The sequence below is a fragment of the Entelurus aequoreus genome, linkage group LG01, assembly GCF_033978785.1.
Source record: "Entelurus aequoreus isolate RoL-2023_Sb linkage group LG01, RoL_Eaeq_v1.1, whole genome shotgun sequence".
Classification (NCBI taxonomy): Eukaryota; Metazoa; Chordata; class Actinopteri; order Syngnathiformes; family Syngnathidae; genus Entelurus; species Entelurus aequoreus.
In genome coordinates, this window is record NC_084731.1 from 64,021,940 (window position 1) to 64,041,348 (window position 19,409).

Sequence of the window (19,409 nt, forward strand, 5' to 3'; positions counted from 1 at the left end):
TTTCTGAGCCCTGGTCAGGCAGCGGCTTTTTGCGATCTCCTGGATAGGAGGAAGAGGAGTCCTGATGATCTTTTCTGCCGTCCTCACCACTCTCTGGAGAGACTTCCAGTCCGAGGCATTGCAGGCTCCAGTCCAGACAGAGATGCTGTTGGTCAGCAGGCTCTCTATAGTGCCTATGTAGAATGTGGTGAGAATGGGGGGAGGGAGCTGTGCTCTTTTCATCCGACGCAAAAAGTGCATGCGCTGCTGAGCTCTTTTTACAAGAGCTCCAGTGTGTAGGGACCAGGTCATATTGTCAGTTATATGCACCCCCAGGAACTTGGTGCTGCTTACCATCTCCACCGCTGTGCCGTTGATGAAGAGTGGAATGTGGCTGGACTGGTGCTTCCTGAAGTCAACGATGATCTCCTTGGTCTTGTCGACATTCAGGACCAGGTTGTTGGTTCTGCACCAGTCAACCAGATGTTTCACCTCTTCCCTGCAGTCCATGTCGTTGTTGTCACGGATGAGGCCCACTACTGTCGTGTCGTCCGCATACTTCACAATGTGGTTAGTAGTGGACCTGGCGCAGCAGTCATGGGTCATCAACGTGAACAGCAGCGGACTCAGGACGCAGCCCTGGGGGGAGCCGGTGCTCAGGGAGATAGCACTGGAGGTGTTGTTGCCCACTCTCACAGATTGGGGTCTGTCTGTGAGGAAGTCAAGCAGCCAGTTGCATAGGGGGGTACTGAATCCAAGGGAGGTCAGTTTGCTCACCAAGTGCTGCGGGATGATGGTGTTGAATGCTGAGCTGAAGTCCAGAAACAACATCCGCACGTGTGTGTCCTTTCCTTCTAGATGTTCTAAGCTCAGGTGGAGTGCAGAGGAGATGGCGTCCTCTGTGGAGCGGTTAGGGCGATAAGCAAACTGGTGTGGGTCGAATGTGGGGGGAAGTCTGGAGACAATGTGTTCCTTTACCAGTCTCTCGAAGCACTTCATTATGATGGGGGTGAGTGCAACGGGGCGGTAATCATTGAGGGAGGAGATTGTGGGTTTTTTAGGCACTGGAATGATTGTTGCCGTCTTAAAACATGATGGTACCACAGCCTGGGTCAGTGAGATGTTGAAGATGTCTGTGAGAACCCCAGCCAGCTGGTCTGCACATCCCTTAAGCACCTTGCCTGGAATGTCATCAGGTCCCGGTGCTTTCCGGGGGTTCACTCTCCTCAGAGTTTTCCGGACATCCGCTATATCCAGGTTGAGCGGCTGCTCATCAGGGCGAGGAATGGATTTTCTCGCCGGAGTGGTGTTAAGTTAAATGCACCATTATCCGCGCTAAATGGCATTTAATGATGTTCTAAGCCATGGGTGTCAAACTCTGGCCCGCGGGCCAAATTTCACCCGCCTTGTAATTTCACTTGGCCCGTGAGGTGATATCAAATTAACACTAGAGCTGTCCCGCCGATTATATTCAGCGGCTGTGCCGCGGTAACACCGCATTCACCGCTAATTCTCATACTTGCCAACCCTCCCGGGAGACTTTCAATTTTCAGTTCCCCTCCCAAAAATCGTCACGTATGCTTTTCACCCAGTCCAGCGAATGCTGGCCCTGTCACATAATATGTGCGGCTTCAGCACGCACACACACGTAAATGCAATGCATACTTGGCCAACAGCGATACAGGTTACACTGACAGTGCCGGTATAAATAACTTTAACATTGTTAGAAATATGCGCCACACTGAATCCACACCAAACAAAAATGACAAACACATTTGGGGAGAACATCCGCACCGTAACACAACATAAACACAACAAAACGAATACCCAGAATCCCATGCAGCCCTAACTCTTCCGGGCTGCAATAAAAACCCCCGCCCACCTCAACCAACGCACGGAGGGGTGTGGGGGGGTTTGGTGGTAGGGGTTTGCAAACTGAGCAGTTTAAAGTCCTGAATGGTTGGTTCATTCATTGTTATTTTATTTTGTAATTTATTAGCCTGTGGAAAAAGTTAATGTTGATATTTACCTCAGAAGGCTGCAAATAGAAAAGAGGCATTACATGTTTATTTAAATTGTATTTGATATGCCATTGATATTTTTTAATTATTATTATTATTATTTGAAACTCGATTTTGCATGTCACTATAAAGTTATATAAGCCTTGCTTGTTCAATATTCAATGCAAAACTTGTTTGGGTCCCTATTAAAAGGTTAACTTTAGGATTTTTTTCAATATTTTTTTAAAGTAATTTTGATATTTTCTATTTAGTTTTTTTTATTCATTAAAAACAATGCAGAGGTTTTATTTAACAGGTATATTTATTATTTATTTATTTTTTACACCCAGTTTGAACAGTAACACTGTGTTTAAATATTGAAAGATGAAACAGGGCACTTAAATAATGAATCAAATATTTGCCATACCACTAGAACAGGGGTGTCAAACTTGTTTTCATCAAGGGCCACATCACAGTTATGGCTGTCATCAGAGGGCCACTTTAAACAGTGAAAAATGATATTACTCAATTGTTTTATGCATTTCATTAGTAGATTTTTTTTAAACCAAAATGTAAAAAAAATATGGTATATTACCTCTAAATGTAATGTATATTACTGTAAATGGAAACACAGTACAGTTGTTTTTACGGTTTAAAAAAAGGCAGCTCACTTGCCAGAATTTTACTGTAAAATTTAAATTAGTTTTTTTTACTGTAAATAAAAAATAAAATGCAATTTTACAGTAAAATTTTGGCACCTGAGCTGCCAGTTTGTTTGTTTTTTTTAACCGCAAATCAACAACTGTAAATTTTTCAGTGTATTACTGTAAATGGCAAAACACCACCAGTTTTAAAGAAAAAAAAGGATTGTTTTTTCATTTAGAGGAAAATGTGGTAAAAACCACAGTAAATTTCACAATTTGACCATGAAATCTATTGCTACTTTTACATTGCACAATTTCATGGATAACTTGCTTTGAAATCGTTATTATTAGTAAGTATTTATTTTAATTTAAAATATATATTATATATATTATATATAGTCCATATATTTTTGCATAATTAGACAGTATTTAAGTTAACATAATTTGCGATTACATGGAGTACATTTTTTTTCCCCTCCCGAAATAGAGATAAAGAATACATTTAGTAAGAAAAGTTACAGTACTTTGATACATTTTAGTTCAGGGCTTTCCAGGGCCAAATAAAATGAAGTGGCGGGCCCCATGTGGCCCCCGGGCCTTGACTTTGACACCTGTGCACTAGATGGTGCCCACGTAATCACTGTCTTATTGAATAATTCTACACAAAAAAAGCCACTTAACATTTGTAGCTCCCTTAATATTTGGCCTATAACAATAGTTCAAGTACCATTGGAAAGTTTATTTCTAAGAACTTTAAAATGGTATAAATTGCTTTGACATATTTTGCATTTGACATGTTTTGTTACATACCCTAATAACAACATGCTGTTTTAATCATATAAATCATTAACAACCAAGCAATTAGCACTATGCAGTAAATAATTGAGTTAAAATCACAGGGATGGAATTTAAATGCCCTAAAAATTGACCAACATTTACGGCAACAACATAGTCATGATTAATAATCGGGATTTCAATATAGATAAAAATTATCTTGGTTATTATTTTGTCCATAATGGTGCAGTACTATGTATAAGATTTAACCTCATATATTAACAACATTTTTATCTGTATGGACAAAAAGTGCAATTACGTCTTATATTCATAAGATGCCATCTTGCAAATATTTGTCATTTATTTTTATTTATTTATGGTATTACTTTGTTTCTGCCATATTACTTTGTTTATAATGCTTGTGTTGCTTTCATATGCACATTCAGCTTTCTACTTGAGGTACATACAGGTATATACATTTTAAATGTGTGTGTTTAAAAAAAATAAAAATACAATTTGGTTAAAGGATTTCAGAATGACTAGTTTTTGAAAATGTTGAGCACATTTAAAGTAGGGCTGGGCGATATATGGAATATACTCAATATATCGCGGGTTTGTCTCTGTGCGATATAGAAAATGACTATATCGTGATATTCGAGTATACGTTCTCACGCAGTTGCTTTTAGCTGCGGGCATTACACTACATGCGTTTCTCACTCTTTCTTGTCTCTCCTTCTCACAGAGACATAAAACAAGCGCACCTTCTTAAATACGTCACATACTGTCGCGCGTGCAACGTCATAAGCTCTCGTGGAGCAGAGAGGTAGCGGCATGGGTAAAGTTAGCTGTGATGCTAGTGGTGCAAGTGGGAGAGAGAGAAGGTGCAAATCTGGTAACAAATGGAGGAAGAAGAATTCATTCCCAAGAAAAACAGCACAGGGTCCATCGTCTGGCGATGGTTTGGCTTCAAGTGGGAATATGTCAAACAGACAACCGTAATTTGTCAAGTGTAAGCGTTGCTACAAAAAGTAGCATTACTGCTAATATGTAGCATCATTTTAAAAGTCACCTGCTAGAGAATGAAGGGTGCTTGAAACTCTGCATGTCAACATCTCCGTTCGGTGCCACACCAACAAAATGCCGAGGCAACCATTTCCACATCAACACCGTATGAAAAAAATAGTCAACAACAGAAGGAGATAACGTCCGCAGGAACCTACCACATAGTGAAGGACATACACTATTTGATTTCCTATTATGCAGCTCATTTTTATTAGACAGTTATTGAAATATCTTGTGTGACATCATGCACAAAAGTCAGTTTATTTGTTTTAAACTATTGTAGTGGCGTTCTGTACAAAAAGTGCACTTTAATTTAGTGTTGTTTTGATATGTCATCTTAGTGACATCATGCACAAAAGTGCACTAAAAGCTTGTTTTAAAATGTCTCTGACAATCTTGCACTTTCTGTTTTGAAATGACATGAATGTTTGTGCCACTGCTTAAAGGCCTACTGAAATGAATTTTTATTTATTTAAACGGGGATAGCAGATCTATTCTATGTGTCATACTTGATCATTTCGCGATATTGCCATATTTTTGCTGAAAGGATTTAGTATAGAACAACGACGATAAAGATCGCAACTTTTGGTATCTGATAAAAAAAGGCTTGCCCCTACCGGAAGTAGCGTGACGTAGTCAATTGAACATATACGCAAAGTTCCCTATTGTTTACAATGATGGCCGCATGAAGTGAGAGAGATTCGGACCGAGAAAGCGACAATTTCCCCATTAATTTGAGCGAGGATGAAAGATTTGTGGATGAGTAAAGTGCAAGTGAAGGACTAGTGGGGAGTTGAAGCTATTCAGATAGGGAAGATGCTGTGAGAGGCGGGGGTGACCTGATATTCAGCTGGGAATGACTACAACAGTAAATAAACACAAGACATATATATACTCTATTAGCCACAACACAACCAGGCTTATATTTAATATGCCACAAATTAATCCTGCATAAAAACACCTACGTGTTTGTTATGCTAGCTCCTAGCTCCTCTGCTAGCTCCTAGCTCCATAGAACGCGCCAATACAATTCAAACACCTGATCAACACACACAATCACTCAGCCCAAAAGACCGTTCACCTAACCCAAGGTTCATAAAGCTTATATATTTTTAAAAAGTTACGTACGTGACGCGCACATACGGTCAAGCTATCAAATGTTTAGCAGCCAAGGCTGCATACTCACGGTACCTGATATTCAGCTGGGAATGACTACAACAGTAAATAAACACAAGACATATATATACTCTTATTAGCCACAACACAACCAGGCTTATATTTAATATGCCACAAATTAATCCTGCATAAAAACACCTACGTGTTTGTTATACTAGCTCCTAGCTCCTCTGCTAGCTCCTAGCTCCATAGAACACGCCAATACAATTCAAACACCTGATCAACACACACAATCACTCAGCCCAAAAGACCGTTCACCTAACCCAAGGTTCATAAAGCTTATATATTTTTAAAAAGTTACGTACGTGACGCGCACATACGGTCAAGCTATCAAATGTTTAGCAGCCAAGGCTGCATACTCACGGTACCTGATATTCAGCTGGGAATGACTACAACAGTATATAAACACAAGACATATATATACTCTATTAGCCACAACACAACCAGGCTTATATTTAATATGCCACAAATTAATCCTGCATAAAAACACCTACGTGTTTGTTATGCTAGCTCCTAGCTCCTCTGCTAGCTCCTAGCTCCATAGAACACGCCAATACAATTCAAACACCTGATCAACACACACAATCACTCAGCCCAAAAGACCGTTCACCTAACCCAAGGTTCATAAAGCTTATATATTTTAAAAAAGTTACGTACATACGCAAAAAAAAAGTTGCGCACATACGGTCAAGCGATCAAATGTTTAGAAGCCAAAGCTGCATACTCACGGTAGCACGTCTGCGTCTTTGTCATCCAAATCAAAGTAATCCTGGTAAGAGTCTGTGTTGTCCCAGTTCTCTACAGGCGTCTGTGTATCGAAGTCAAAAGTCCTCCTGGTTAGAGTCTTTGTTATCCGAGTTCTTCCATCTTGACTGCATCTTTCGGGAATGTAAACAAAGACGCGCCGGCTGTGTACTGTTGTTGCTGACTTCGTTCGAAAAATACGTCCGTTTCGCACCGACAACTTTCTTCTTTGATTGCTCAGCTTCTTTCTCCATAATGCAATGAACATAATTGCAACAGATTCACGAACACAGATGTCCAGAATACTGTGGAATTATGAAATGAAAACAGAGCTTTTTTGTATTGTATTCAATGGGGAAGGCATACGTCTGTTCCCCGGGCTACGTCACGCGCATACGTCATCCTCAGAGGCGTTTCGAACCGGAAGTTTAGCGGCAAATTTAAAATGTCACTTTATAAGTTAACCCGGCCGTATTGGCATGTGTTATAATGTTAAGATTTCATCATTGACATATAAACTATCAGACTGCGTGGTCGGTAGTAGTGGGTTTCAGTAGGCCTTTAATAACTGTTTAATAAATACAGTTTTGGTAAATTGACTTAGTTGTGATTTCCCTCTCTGCATGAAAGTTTAAAATTAGCATATATTAATGCAGTATGAAGAAGAATGTTTTAATGTAGACACATAGAATCATCATACTGCTGTGATTATATGCATCAAGTGTTCATTCAAGGCTAAGGCAAAATATCGAGATATATATCGTGTATCGTGACATGGCCTAAAAATATCGAGATATTAATAAAAGGCCATATCGCCCAGCCCTAATTTAAAGTTACAGCGATAATAATAACCGAAAGAAAATAATGTTTGCCTTGGTACCCTAAAATATGAACCTTCCTTTAAGGCAACACTTGCCTTGACCTTAAAAAGTTCAAATTCGAGACCTGAAATCAGTCTGTGTGAAGTATTAAACAAGTTGATAAGCTTTAATTTAGACCACCAATTAAGTTAAACATGAAATATTGCAGGGGCCATACAATTATATCCTGTCAAATATAACGCTTGTGTTGCATTTAGCATTTAGCAATTAGCAACATTAGTTTATTTAGAGCGCAAAATGTCAGATTATGCTAGGTCATTATGACCAGGTGACTTCAGTCTATTAAAAGAGTAAAAGTGACAAAACGGCACATTCTTACCTCGCCGACAAGCGCAGTTGGGCAGTTTGTGGAATAAAGTTGACATAAATGGAGGTTATTTGCGCCTGGAGTGATGGAAGACGTCGAGTTTATGTGCCTTTTGTTTGAGTCTGAGAGGGGGCGTGACGGCCGCGTTCAAGTACACCTGGGATTTTCCTGTTGCATGTGCAATGACAACGATGAAGTGACTATTATGAGGACATTTAATGACACAAATCGTAAAGTCAATTTTATTATGTGTTTTAATTGTTCCCAAAAAATAAAAAATAAAAAGTGTTACCAATTTTTGATTTAATCTGCATAAATCCAATATGTATGTAAACAACAATGGCGTGCTGTTCCATTTTATGGGGTGTGGTAGAGAGCGCCACTGTGTGGATAATCTAATAACACCACACTATGGGTTGTTGATTGAAACTTTTATTAGTAGATTGCACAGTACAGTACATATTCCGTACAACTGACCACTAAATGGTAACAGCCGAATAAGTTTTTAACTTGTTTAAGTCGGGGTCCACGTAAATCGTAAATCAATTCATGGTCCATCTGCACTTGAAGGCCACACGGGCACATTCAAAGGATTACGCAAGAGTTGCCTCAGAAATTCATAACTAAAGATATAAAGATATAAACTAATGTTTAAGTATTTTTTTTTTTTTATGTAATTTGATTTTTCAGTGTGTAGCCACAAGTGGAAAAAGTTTGGACACCCCTGCAAAAACATGGAAATAAACCTTAAAATATTGAGCAATAAATATTTTTCATGTTGCAGATAACACATACACAGCCCGTGATGTTCTGTGTTGGCTCCCAAAATTCCTGAAAATATGGAAAATGTAATTAATTTCACACAAAATCTGGGCTGCACTTGTAGTTCTCATTAATGCCAAGAGGGCGCTCTCCCAGTACACTACCCATGTATCAAAATGAATGGTGATCGTGATTACATGTTAGGATTAGGGTCGTCTTGATACTGATATTTTGGCACCGGTACCAAAATGTATTTAGATTATTTTCTAAATAAAGGGGACCACAATAAAATTTCATTATTGGCTTTATTTGAACAACATTTTTTAGGGTACATGAAACATATGTTTATTATTGTAATTTAGTCCTTAAATAAAATAGTGAACATACTTGACAACTTGTCTTTTAGTAGTAAGTAAACAAACAAAGACTCCTAATTAGTCTGCTGACGTATGCAGTAACATATTGTGTCATCATTGGTACTTTAACTTTAACTTAACTTAATTTATCTACCTATTATTTTGTCAACATTATGAGGGACAAACTGTAAACATTGATTATTAATCTACTTGTTTATTTACTGTTAACATCTTCTTATTTTCTCTTTTAACATGTTCTATCTACACTTCTGTTAAAATGTAATAATCACTTATTCTTCTCTTCTTTGATACTTTACATTAGTTTTTGATAATACCACACATTTAAGTATCGATCTGATACCAAGTAGTTACAGGATCATACATTGGACATATTCAAAGTCCTCATGTATCCAGGGACATATTTACTGAGTTTAAGAATGTAATATGAATTACAAAAAAATAGAAAAAAGATTTTGTTACGATCAAAAAATCGATGTAATCATAGTAGTATCGACTAGATATGCTAATGTACTTTGTATCATTACAGTGGATGTCAGGTGTAGATCCACCCATGGTATTTGTATACATTGTGACGCCGGTGAGCTATTGTATCCTCCTACGGTGTGTAGTGAAGCATGTTTAGCTATTCCTCGTCCTCCAGTGATAATTCTACTTGTAAGAAACTTACTTTATTTGTCGCCATGCAGGCGAGGATTAGTGATTTAGAAGTAGCTAAAACACTGCCAACTGCGGATGGATGTTAGCCGGTGTTTCAGTGTTATAACTTCACCTTTATCTTTACTTTTTACACCAAAATGCGTCCATTCTTCCTATTCTGTCTGCACACTGTGTCTGCTTGTAAGTATTCCGTGTGTGTGCGCTGCCGAACATGCTCCTCTGCTCGTAAAACCAGCAATGTCACAACATGACGACGGTACCGGTACTTTTCAAACAGAGTATAGTACCGTTTTTGATTCAATAGTAGCGCGATACTACACTAGTACCGGTATACCGTACAACCTAGTTAGGAATGACTGATAGTGAACTATCAAGGCTGTGAGACGGCAACAAGAGAAGTTTGAAGAGTGAACTATGACACCACGGGCTGACTAGAAGGGTCTGCTGGGACATGGTTACCTGTCTGTGCGGGTATGATGCGTGGTCTGTCTGTCCCCAAACGCTGAAGAAATATCGCAAGCTGTTTCTCCTTTGGGGCTTTGTCCAAGCCATTGGCTATCAGGTAAGAGCCAAACTGTTCTTTCCAAGTCTTCCACTGTGTCGAAAGGCCGTCTAGCGAGGGCAAAAGAGGCTGCAATTGAGCTAAAATACTGCTGGGTGCATTCTACGGACCACCAACTGCAATCTAGTGGAAGTCATCATGGTTAAATGATATCATCTTTGTCCCTGATTTATGACGGTTATCAGCATACCTTATCGCCTTACTGTTTTTTTTCTCCCAGCTGCTAGACTCACCAGTGCTGGTGCCGTAGGTGCGAAAGGTGGTGTCGGTCGGCGGGAGCGAGCCAGAGTCTATGGAAGTCACGTCGTCGTCTTGAGAGCAGCCTGCCTGGATGGCTCTCAGGTAGCTGTGGCTCCGGGAGCGGAAGCAGGTGGGCATGGGCAAGTCCGGGTGGTCCTGAGAATGGGAACGGTAGGTGGAGTCGGAGCTCCGGTCCTCATAGTGATGACTCATGTCCAGGTCCTGCGCAAAAGCAGAAGGAAGAGATTGCTGTCAATATTTGGCTTCTTTCAACTTTCAAGCACCAGATGTCAGCACCTGCTGCCAGACTGACTCAGGGTCAGACGTTCATATCACTTCATTTTACACCTCTTATCCTTTTCAGGGTGAGCTGGAGCCTATCCCAGCTATTGGGCGAGAGGTGGGGTACACCCTGGACATATAGACTAACATTCAGTCTTGCTCACATTCACACCTTTGGACTGTTTACATGTCAAACTCAAGGCCTGGGGGTCAGATCTGGCCCGCCATGTCATTTAAGTTGGCCACCACATCATCTAACGTGGCCCTTGAAACTCATCCTTTAAAAGGGTCATGAAATTTTTTCTACAAACCCCAAAGCCAGTGAAGTTGTCACATTGAGTAAATGGTAAATAAAAACAGAATAAAATGATTTGCAAATCCTTTAAATTAAAATCAATTGAATAGACCGCAAAGACAATATATTTAATGTTCCAACTGTAAAACGTTGTTATTTTTTGCATATACATTTATATATATATATATATATATATATATATATATATATATATATATATATATATATATATATATATATATATATATATATATATATATATATATATATATATATATATATATATATATATATATGTATACATATATATATATATGTATATATATATATACATATATATACATATATATATATATATACATATATATATATATATATATATATATATATATATATATATATATATATATATATATATATATATATATATATATATATATATATATATATATATATATATATATATATATATATATATATATATATATATATATATATATATATATATATATATATATATATATATATATATATATATATATATATATACATATACATATATATATATATATATTTATATATATATATATATATGTTTGTATGTACACATTATAGTGTCTTCAAAGTGTCCATTTATTTCCGAAAACCAATTAGTGATGTTTCCATTGATTCTTGCGGGGAACTCTGCTTCACTATACAAACGTTTCGGTTTGTGGAACATGCCCAAGAACCAATTAAGTTCGTAAATTGAGGTTCCAGTGTGTCAACAAACGGACCTGTCTGATTTTACGTGAATCGATACCCGCTACAACCAACAGAACTCCGTCTGTACTTATTAAACGTATCAAATTTGGTACCCTTCCCCACGTGTGACGGCGGTTTGAAGGAGTCGTGTTTCATTCTGAGGCATATTCTTTACACAAAACTGTACCACTTTATGACTCACTCAAGTTCGGCACTTCCACTGCATATTAATACAAGATGGTCGCTTGAAGCTTGATTAGAGCCGGAACGTCTATATGCTCTTCATGAAATATTCATCTGCAGCTTTTTTTTTATCAAGCGAGGAAAATATCTGCTAAGCAAAGCAGAGCAGAAAAGAGCCTGAGGAAGGCAATTTGGGGGCTTACTAAAAACCACAATAAACATCAGCAGCGACTATCTTACTTGACCCACGCAGCTCCGTCTGCCCAAAGTGCTGAAGTCGTCATCATCCCAGTGGGGCAAGGGGGAGCCCGGACCCCCGATGCAGTCCAGGTTGTCCAGACTGCGGTTATTGGCCAGCTCTCGGAGGGACGGAAGACAGCTGCAGAGCAGAGGAAGTGCACCACAGTCAAATAAGACCACTAAAGGAGGAATATTGAAGGGATGAAAAGATGTTGATGTTAATATGTGATGGATGGACTGAGGATGTGTCGTGGGGGGAAAACATCCCAGCAATATTTGAAATGAGGGTTTTATTGTTGAGGAGTCTCTTTCATTTCCTTTTAAAATGTCCTCCTTTCTCCATTGCTTTGTGTTCCCTAACAAAAACGTCTATACTGTACACCATTTTATTACCCAAACTCAAACTCAGTTTAATATAAATTCAGCATTTTAAGTACCGTCATTTCCAGACTATAAGCCGCTACTTTCCCCCCACGGTTCGAACCCTGCGGCTTATAAAACGCTGCGGCTAATTTACAGATTTTTCTTCGCCGATACTATTTACCTGCTAGCGAGGAGTTTAATCTTCGGATGGCCCTGTTAAATGTCCGGTCCTTGGCGAACAAAACGTTCTGGCTCAATGACTTCTTTACCACCCGAGAGTTGGATTTTATGTTCCTCACCGAGACTTGGCTGACTGTTGGAGACAATGTGGCGTTCTCCGAATTGCTTCCACCGGACTGTGATTTCCTCAACTCCCCCAGGACTACAGGCAGGTGCGGAGGAGGTTTAGCCTCTGTTTACAAATCTTCGTTCACTTGTCGGCAGATTCCACACGTTACCTATGCTAGTTTTGAACTACAACTCTTTGAATTAATTCTGTCTCCCCCTGTTCTGTGCGCAGTGGTATATCGTCCACCTAAATTCAACAAAGACTTTTTACATCACTTTGCTGATTTTCTATTGGGGATTTTGGTGAATTACGACCAAATTGTAATTTGCGGCGATTTTAATGTTCATGTTTGCTGCCAATCAAAACCTCTGGCCCGAGATTTTCTGAATCTCCTTGATTCATTTGACCTCCAGCAATCTGTCATTGGCCCGACACACGAAAAGGGACATACTTTAGATCTCGTGGTATCCTATGGTTTATCTGTTTCTGTAAATGAAATATGTGCTATGTCTCTCTCCGACCATTCACCAATTTTGTTTACAACGGTAATCCTGTGCTCTGGCAATAATTCCAGCTATGTCCCCGAGCACCGCTCACGCATGATCAACCCTTCAACTGCTGCTATGTTTTCAGTTGCCTTCAATAGACATTCAATCTGTGTACTGGGTGTAAACTGTGATTTTACTGCTGACGAGATTTTTTCCATGTTTACCTCGGCTTGCACTGATATTTTGGACTCTGTTGCGCCCCTTAGATCCAAACGTAGCAAAGCTTTTCTAACACCATGGCTAAATAACTTTACGCGCGCTCTCAGATGCGCTTGCAGGCGCGCGGAGCGAAAGTGGGTGAAGGATAGGCTTCATGTCTCCCTCCAAATCCTGCGGGACTCCGTGTCTGAATACCAGCGAGCCGTAAAAGCATCGAAAACAAAGTATATTTCTACCTTGATCTCCAGTAACAGTCATAAACCCCAAGTTCTTTTTAAAGTTTTAAATTCTCTCATCAACCCCCGTGATGTGTCACCTGTTGTCCCCTCACCTGTCCTCTGTGAAAGTTTCTTAAACTTCTTCATTGACAAAATCTCTGCACTCAGACCATCTGACACCTCCGCTCCTCCTCTCCCTCCCCCTCCCCCGCTTCCCCAGCTTGCTGTTTTCGAGCAGTTTGAGCCTATCTCCCTCTCCTCCCTCTCGGACGCAGTCAAACACCTGCGGCCCACATATTGCCCATCAGATAGCCTTCCCTCTCGCCTTCTCAAAGAAGTCCTTGATTCAGTTGGCCCTACTATTTTATGGTTGATTAACACCTGCCTCTCTTCCGGATATGTCCCGGCTGCTTTTAAGCATGCTGTGGTGCAGCCTTTAACACTAGAAGTCCCAGCATTTTTCTGTCTACCTAGAAGACCCAGAGAGGGGTCATTTGGCCCGACTTTGTTATGGTAATGAGGCTGTTAGGGGCAGTTTGTCTAGGTAGACAGAAAAATTATACATGTGGGAAATGCCGAAAGGAGCAATGGCAGTGCCAGGATTGTGAGTGACTGCTCAAATGTATGTCAGTCACGTTTACATGGACATGGTTTTTCATTCTTTGTAAATATGCTTTTTTCTTTGTAAATTTTTTTTTTTAAACTATTTTTGGCACACAAAAATAACAATTGCTTCTGCAACAACCCTCCACACCAAAACTGGGAAAACAGTTGCTTTTTCATTCTTTGTAAATATGTTTTGTTTTGTATTTTTTTTAACAATAAATGTCAGAGTGTTGATCCCTTCATTCTGTTGATCCTTGCAAAAACACACACAACCTACCTCAGAACTAAAGCTTGAGCTGTAAGGTCCCCTCCCCCACACAGGCTCAAGTGGCCCCCTGCCGTGTGCCACTAACAGCCACATTTTCATAACAAAAGGAGTGTCCACAGGGGGGACTAGGGGTCAAATGACCCTCTTGTGTGTTTTCTAGGTAAAAGTGTCAATTGACCCTTCTCTGGGACTTCGCGTGTTAATTAAAAAGAAAAATCTTGACACGTCTGTTCTTTCTAACTTTAGGCCTATCTCTCAGTTACCCTTTCTGTCCAAAATCCTTGAGAGAGTAGTGTATGTCCAATTACAATCTTTTCTAGCTGCAAATAACATCCACGAGAAATTCCAATCTGGTTTCAAAACATCTCACAGCACTGAAACGGCACTCCTGAGGGTGCAAAACGATCTGCTTCTGGCCGCTGACTCTGGTAGTCCTGTGATCCTGATGCTTCTGGACCTCACAGCTGCCTTTGACACAGTGGATCACAGGATTCTACTGTCACGACTGAAGCAGTACGTGGGCATCTCAGGTGTAGCCCTAAGCTGGTTTCAGTCCTACCTAACTGACCGGAGTTTCTCTGTGCAGCTAGGAGACTTTCTCTCCTCGGTGGCCCCCCTTACCTATGGTGTTCCTCATGGGTCAATCCTGGGTACCATACTCTTCCTACTGTACATTCTACCTTTAGGTGAAATCCTGGTCAAGCACAATGTCCCATTCCACTGTTATGCCGATGATGTTCAGATCTATTTACCTCTTAAGGCCACAGGACAGGTCGCACTTCAACCACTGCTTGACTGTCTGACTGACATTAAAGCATGGATGAGTGCTAACTTCCTGAACCTTAATGAGAGCAAGACCGAGATAATCATCTTCGGCGATACATCTCCAGTCTCGTTTGTCAGTGCTCTAGGTCCTCTGGGTGTAAACATCCGGTCCTCCGTGAGAAATCTCGGTGTGATCTTTGATAGTGCCTTCAAATTCCCCAAACAGGTCAGCTCAGTGGTTAGTACCAGCTTTTACCATCTCAGAACCCTAGCAAAGACCAAGGCCTATCTCTCCCAGAGCGACCTGGAGACTGCTATCCACGCCTTCATCACACACCGGCTAGACAACAATAACTCACTGTACGCTGGCATTGATCAGGCATCACTCCGCCGTTTGCAGCTTGTGCAAAACGCGGCTGCCCGTCTCCTCACCAGTACCAAAAAACGCGAGCACATCACCCCAGTGCTGGCCTCACTCCACTGGCTCCCTGTCCGTCACCGCATTGATTTTAAATTACTTTTAATTGTTTTTAAATCCCTAAATGGTCTGGCCCCACAATACTTGACCGAGCTGCTGCATCACCATACCTCGTCTAGAGCCTTGAGGTCAGTTGACCAAATGCTTTTGGCGGTCCCCAGATCCAGGCTAAAGACCAGAGGGGACAGAGCCTTTTCCGTTGCCGCCCCTAAGCTCTGGAACAGCCTTCCCCTCCACATTAGGTCAGCCCGGAGCCTGGGGGTCTTCAAAACCCTCCTTAAGACCTACCTCTTCTCGCTGGCCTTTGACCCGAGCTGAGTCCGCCCACTAGGCCACCATTTCTAGTCTCCCCCCCCTCCCACCCCTTCGCTTTAGTTGTATTCTTCAATTTGTCGCACTTTTATTATTATTATTTTTTATTCTGCAAATTTTTTAAACTTTTTATTCGACCCCTTTTACCGTATTGCATTTGCACTATCTTGTTTAGCACACTCATTGTTTATGTTCTTTGTTTGTTTTTTTTGTTTTGCTTAGTTTTTTTTTTGTTTTTTGTTTGCTCCATGCTTTTTTAACCTGTAAAGCACTTTGGTTCAATCTAAAAAGTTGTTGAAAATGTGCTATATAAATAAAGTTGACTTGACTTGACTTGACTTGACAGTGTGAGAATGAGATATTTTTAAAGTATTCTTTCCTAGTCCATAGTCATGTTTAAAGCAGCTATTGGTTTTCCATGTGAACACTTTGGGTTTTTCTTCTTATGTCCGCTAGTAAACTCTATGTTTTGTCTTAAGGGCTCCTGTTTGTCGGCTCACAGGGCTGTTTGGGCCAGTTCCTTATCTGTTTTGAAGTAGCAGCTGTATTTCTTTGTGGGAAGGAGGGGCTGTTATCGCTCTACAAAAGCTGACTCTTTTTGTTTGGATTTAGACATCTTGTTATAATAATTATGTGTAAGTTATCACACAACTCTTATGCTTAAAGGCCGTTGCTATAGTTATTATCAATTGTGCTGAAGTTGTACTTTTGTATCTGTGCATAGGGACAATTTGCAATCTTGGATTGCAGTCGTCTCTTATCAGTGTTTGTGTCCAGAACATTGAGTACCGCGACGCAGACAAAACAGAGACAGGGCGATATCACGAGTGTCAGCACATTTGCATTTCTGAATAATCATATATTTGTTATGGGTCACACTCCTGCTGCTTCTCTTCCTGCTGTGTGTCCTGACAAGCACACCACGGGCCACGCCCACAGACGCTCTTTGTCCGCTGCGGGCACACCTCCTTGCGCCTGCAGTCAATCTGTAATCTACACACCTGCCCGTGATGAGCGATCTGCCTTCAAAAGCCAACGCAACCTGAGATCCGACACCAGAACGTAGCTTCTTGTACGCAGTACAGTAAGCCCACACGTCTCTCGCTCTCCTACATGTGCATTCTCTCTCCCTGTGCTCCCTCCCCGTCGTGCTCATCGTCTCTTGTGTTGTGTCGTTCTCCAGCTCCCCGTCGTCCTTCCTCGTCGTCGAGTTGTGTGTCTCGTCACCTTGGACCCCCTGTGGATTCCCCCTTGCCTTCCTGGATTTCGACCTCACGCCTGTCCTCCAACACTCGAGCCTGCCTTGCCCTTATTTGGACTTCCGCCTGGATCTCAACACGCAACCTCAACACCCTCTGGAAACCACGCTCAGATAAGTCTCACATTTAGTCACACTACATCTCTTTGGTTTAATTACACATTTCACTTACACACAAAGCTGTCAATAAACACGCTGACAGCTAAACAACGTCATCGTCTCTCTGTCGTCTTCTTCTCCCGCTATCACGTCACAGTACGTTCTGGCCATGTCAGAACCAGACGGCAAAGACATGACGCGAACCCCGCTCACCTCCAGAGCCCCCCATGTACCCAATGTCACAGGCATGCACACGGCACTCCAGCAGCACCAAGAGCGCTTTTGTGTACTAGAAAACAAGCTAGATGCTGCTTTTGCTAACATTTTAGCTCGACTGGAATTGATTACCCCAGGCTCCTCCGCTCCGCCGGCGCCCGAACAAGCCGCCTCTGCCGCTGCAGCCCCCATGCTTCCCCCTGCGAGCCGAAGATCGCTAGTCCCAGAGCCTTCGAAGGGGATTTTGAACTTTGCCGTGGCTTCTTGGTCCAGTGTGACATGGTTTTTCGTCACCAGCCCTTTCGTTACACTTCTGACGGGGCCAAGATAGCCTTTATTTTTTCACTATTGACTGGAAGGGCCCTCCAGTGGGCCACGGCAGCGGTTGACCACAACATTGGCCTCAACACACGCTCGTAGCTCCTCTTGTCCTCGGCCGCTCATGGCTTCGCCAGCACGACCCCCATATTTCCTGGATTTCAGGGAGAATCTTAGCCTGGAGCACGGCATGCCATGCTAACTGCCTCAAGGCAGCAGCCCCCGTTTCGGAGAACCCCAAGCTCGAGTCATCCCCATCCGACCTGTCTGGGGTTCCCACTGTCTACCATGACCTTGCAGCCGTATTCAGTAAGGCCCGGGCACTATCCCTACCCCCGCACAGACCGTACGACTGTGCCATCGATCTCGTACCCGACGCAGTACTCCCTTCTAGCCGCCTGTACAACCTGTCCATACCCGAGAAGAAGGCCATGTCTGACTATATCACGGACTCACTCGCATCAGGGATCATCACTCCCTCCAAATCACCGGTAGCAGCTGGATTTTTCTTTGACGGCAAGAAGGATGGCTCCCTACGCTCTTCATCGATTACCGAAGACTCAACGCCATCACAGTCAAGAACAGGTATCCTCTTCCACTCATGAGCTCCCCCTTCGAACCTCTTGCTCCTGCAACAGTCTTCACCAAACTTGACCTCCGCAATGCTTACCATCTCGTCCGGATTACGTAGGGGGACGAGTGGAAGACAGCCTTCAACACTCACCTAGGCCACTTCGAGTATCGGGTCATGCCTTTCGGCCTGACCAACGCCCCAGCTGTCTTCCAAGCTCTGGTCAATGACGTTTTAAGAAACATGCTCGAGAAATTTGTGGTTGTTTACCTGGACGATATTCTGGTCTTCTCTCACAACAGGCAGGAACATCAGCAGCACGTCCGCCTGGTTCTACAGCGCCTCCTGGAGAACCGCTTGTTCGTCAAGGCAGAGAAATGTGAGTTCCATTCTTCTTCAGTAAACTTCCTGGGCCACATCATCGAAATGAGTAACATCCGAGCCGACCCAAAGAAGGTCAAGGCAGTGGTGGAGTGGCCTCAACCAACCACCCGTACTGAACTGAGGAGATTCCTAGGCTTCGTTGGATTTTACCGTCGATTCATACTCAACTTCAGTAAGGTAGCTGCACCTCTCCACGCACTTACTTCTACACTTACTCCTTTTATTTGGAACAAGGAGGCCTCAAGAGAAGCTTCAGTTCCGCCCCCGTTCTCGTACACCCTGACCCGGACGTGCCGTTCACGGTTGAAGTGGACGCTTCTGACTCTGGGATTAGGGCAGTCTTGTCCCAACGTTCCAGTGGGAATAATGTGTTGCACCTGTGTGCATTTTTTTCTAGACGCCTCTCTCCAGCCGAGAGGAAGTATGATGCAGGGAACCGAGAACTGTTGGCAGTCCACGATGCGCTGGTTGAATGGAGACACTGGCTGGAGGGGGCCAAGCATCCGTTCCTGATCCTGACTGACCATCCACATCCGATCCGCTAAAAGACTGAATGACAGGCAAGCTCGCTGGGCACAATTTTTCTGTCGATTTAACTACACCCTCACCTACAGACCTGGTTCACGTAACGGCAAGGCGGATGCTCTT

General features: G+C 42.0%; 1 protein-coding gene across 1 annotated transcript in view; it reads right to left on the minus strand.

The window, feature by feature from the left end:
- dlgap4b (discs, large (Drosophila) homolog-associated protein 4b) overlaps window positions 1-19,409 on the minus strand; it is a 180,331-nt gene that overhangs the window by 66,820 nt on the left and 94,102 nt on the right. The window contains 3 exon segments of the mRNA XM_062056237.1: window positions 9,823-9,975; window positions 10,159-10,387; window positions 11,910-12,048. Coding sequence (XP_061912221.1) covers window positions 9,823-9,975; window positions 10,159-10,387; window positions 11,910-12,048 — 521 coding nt within the window.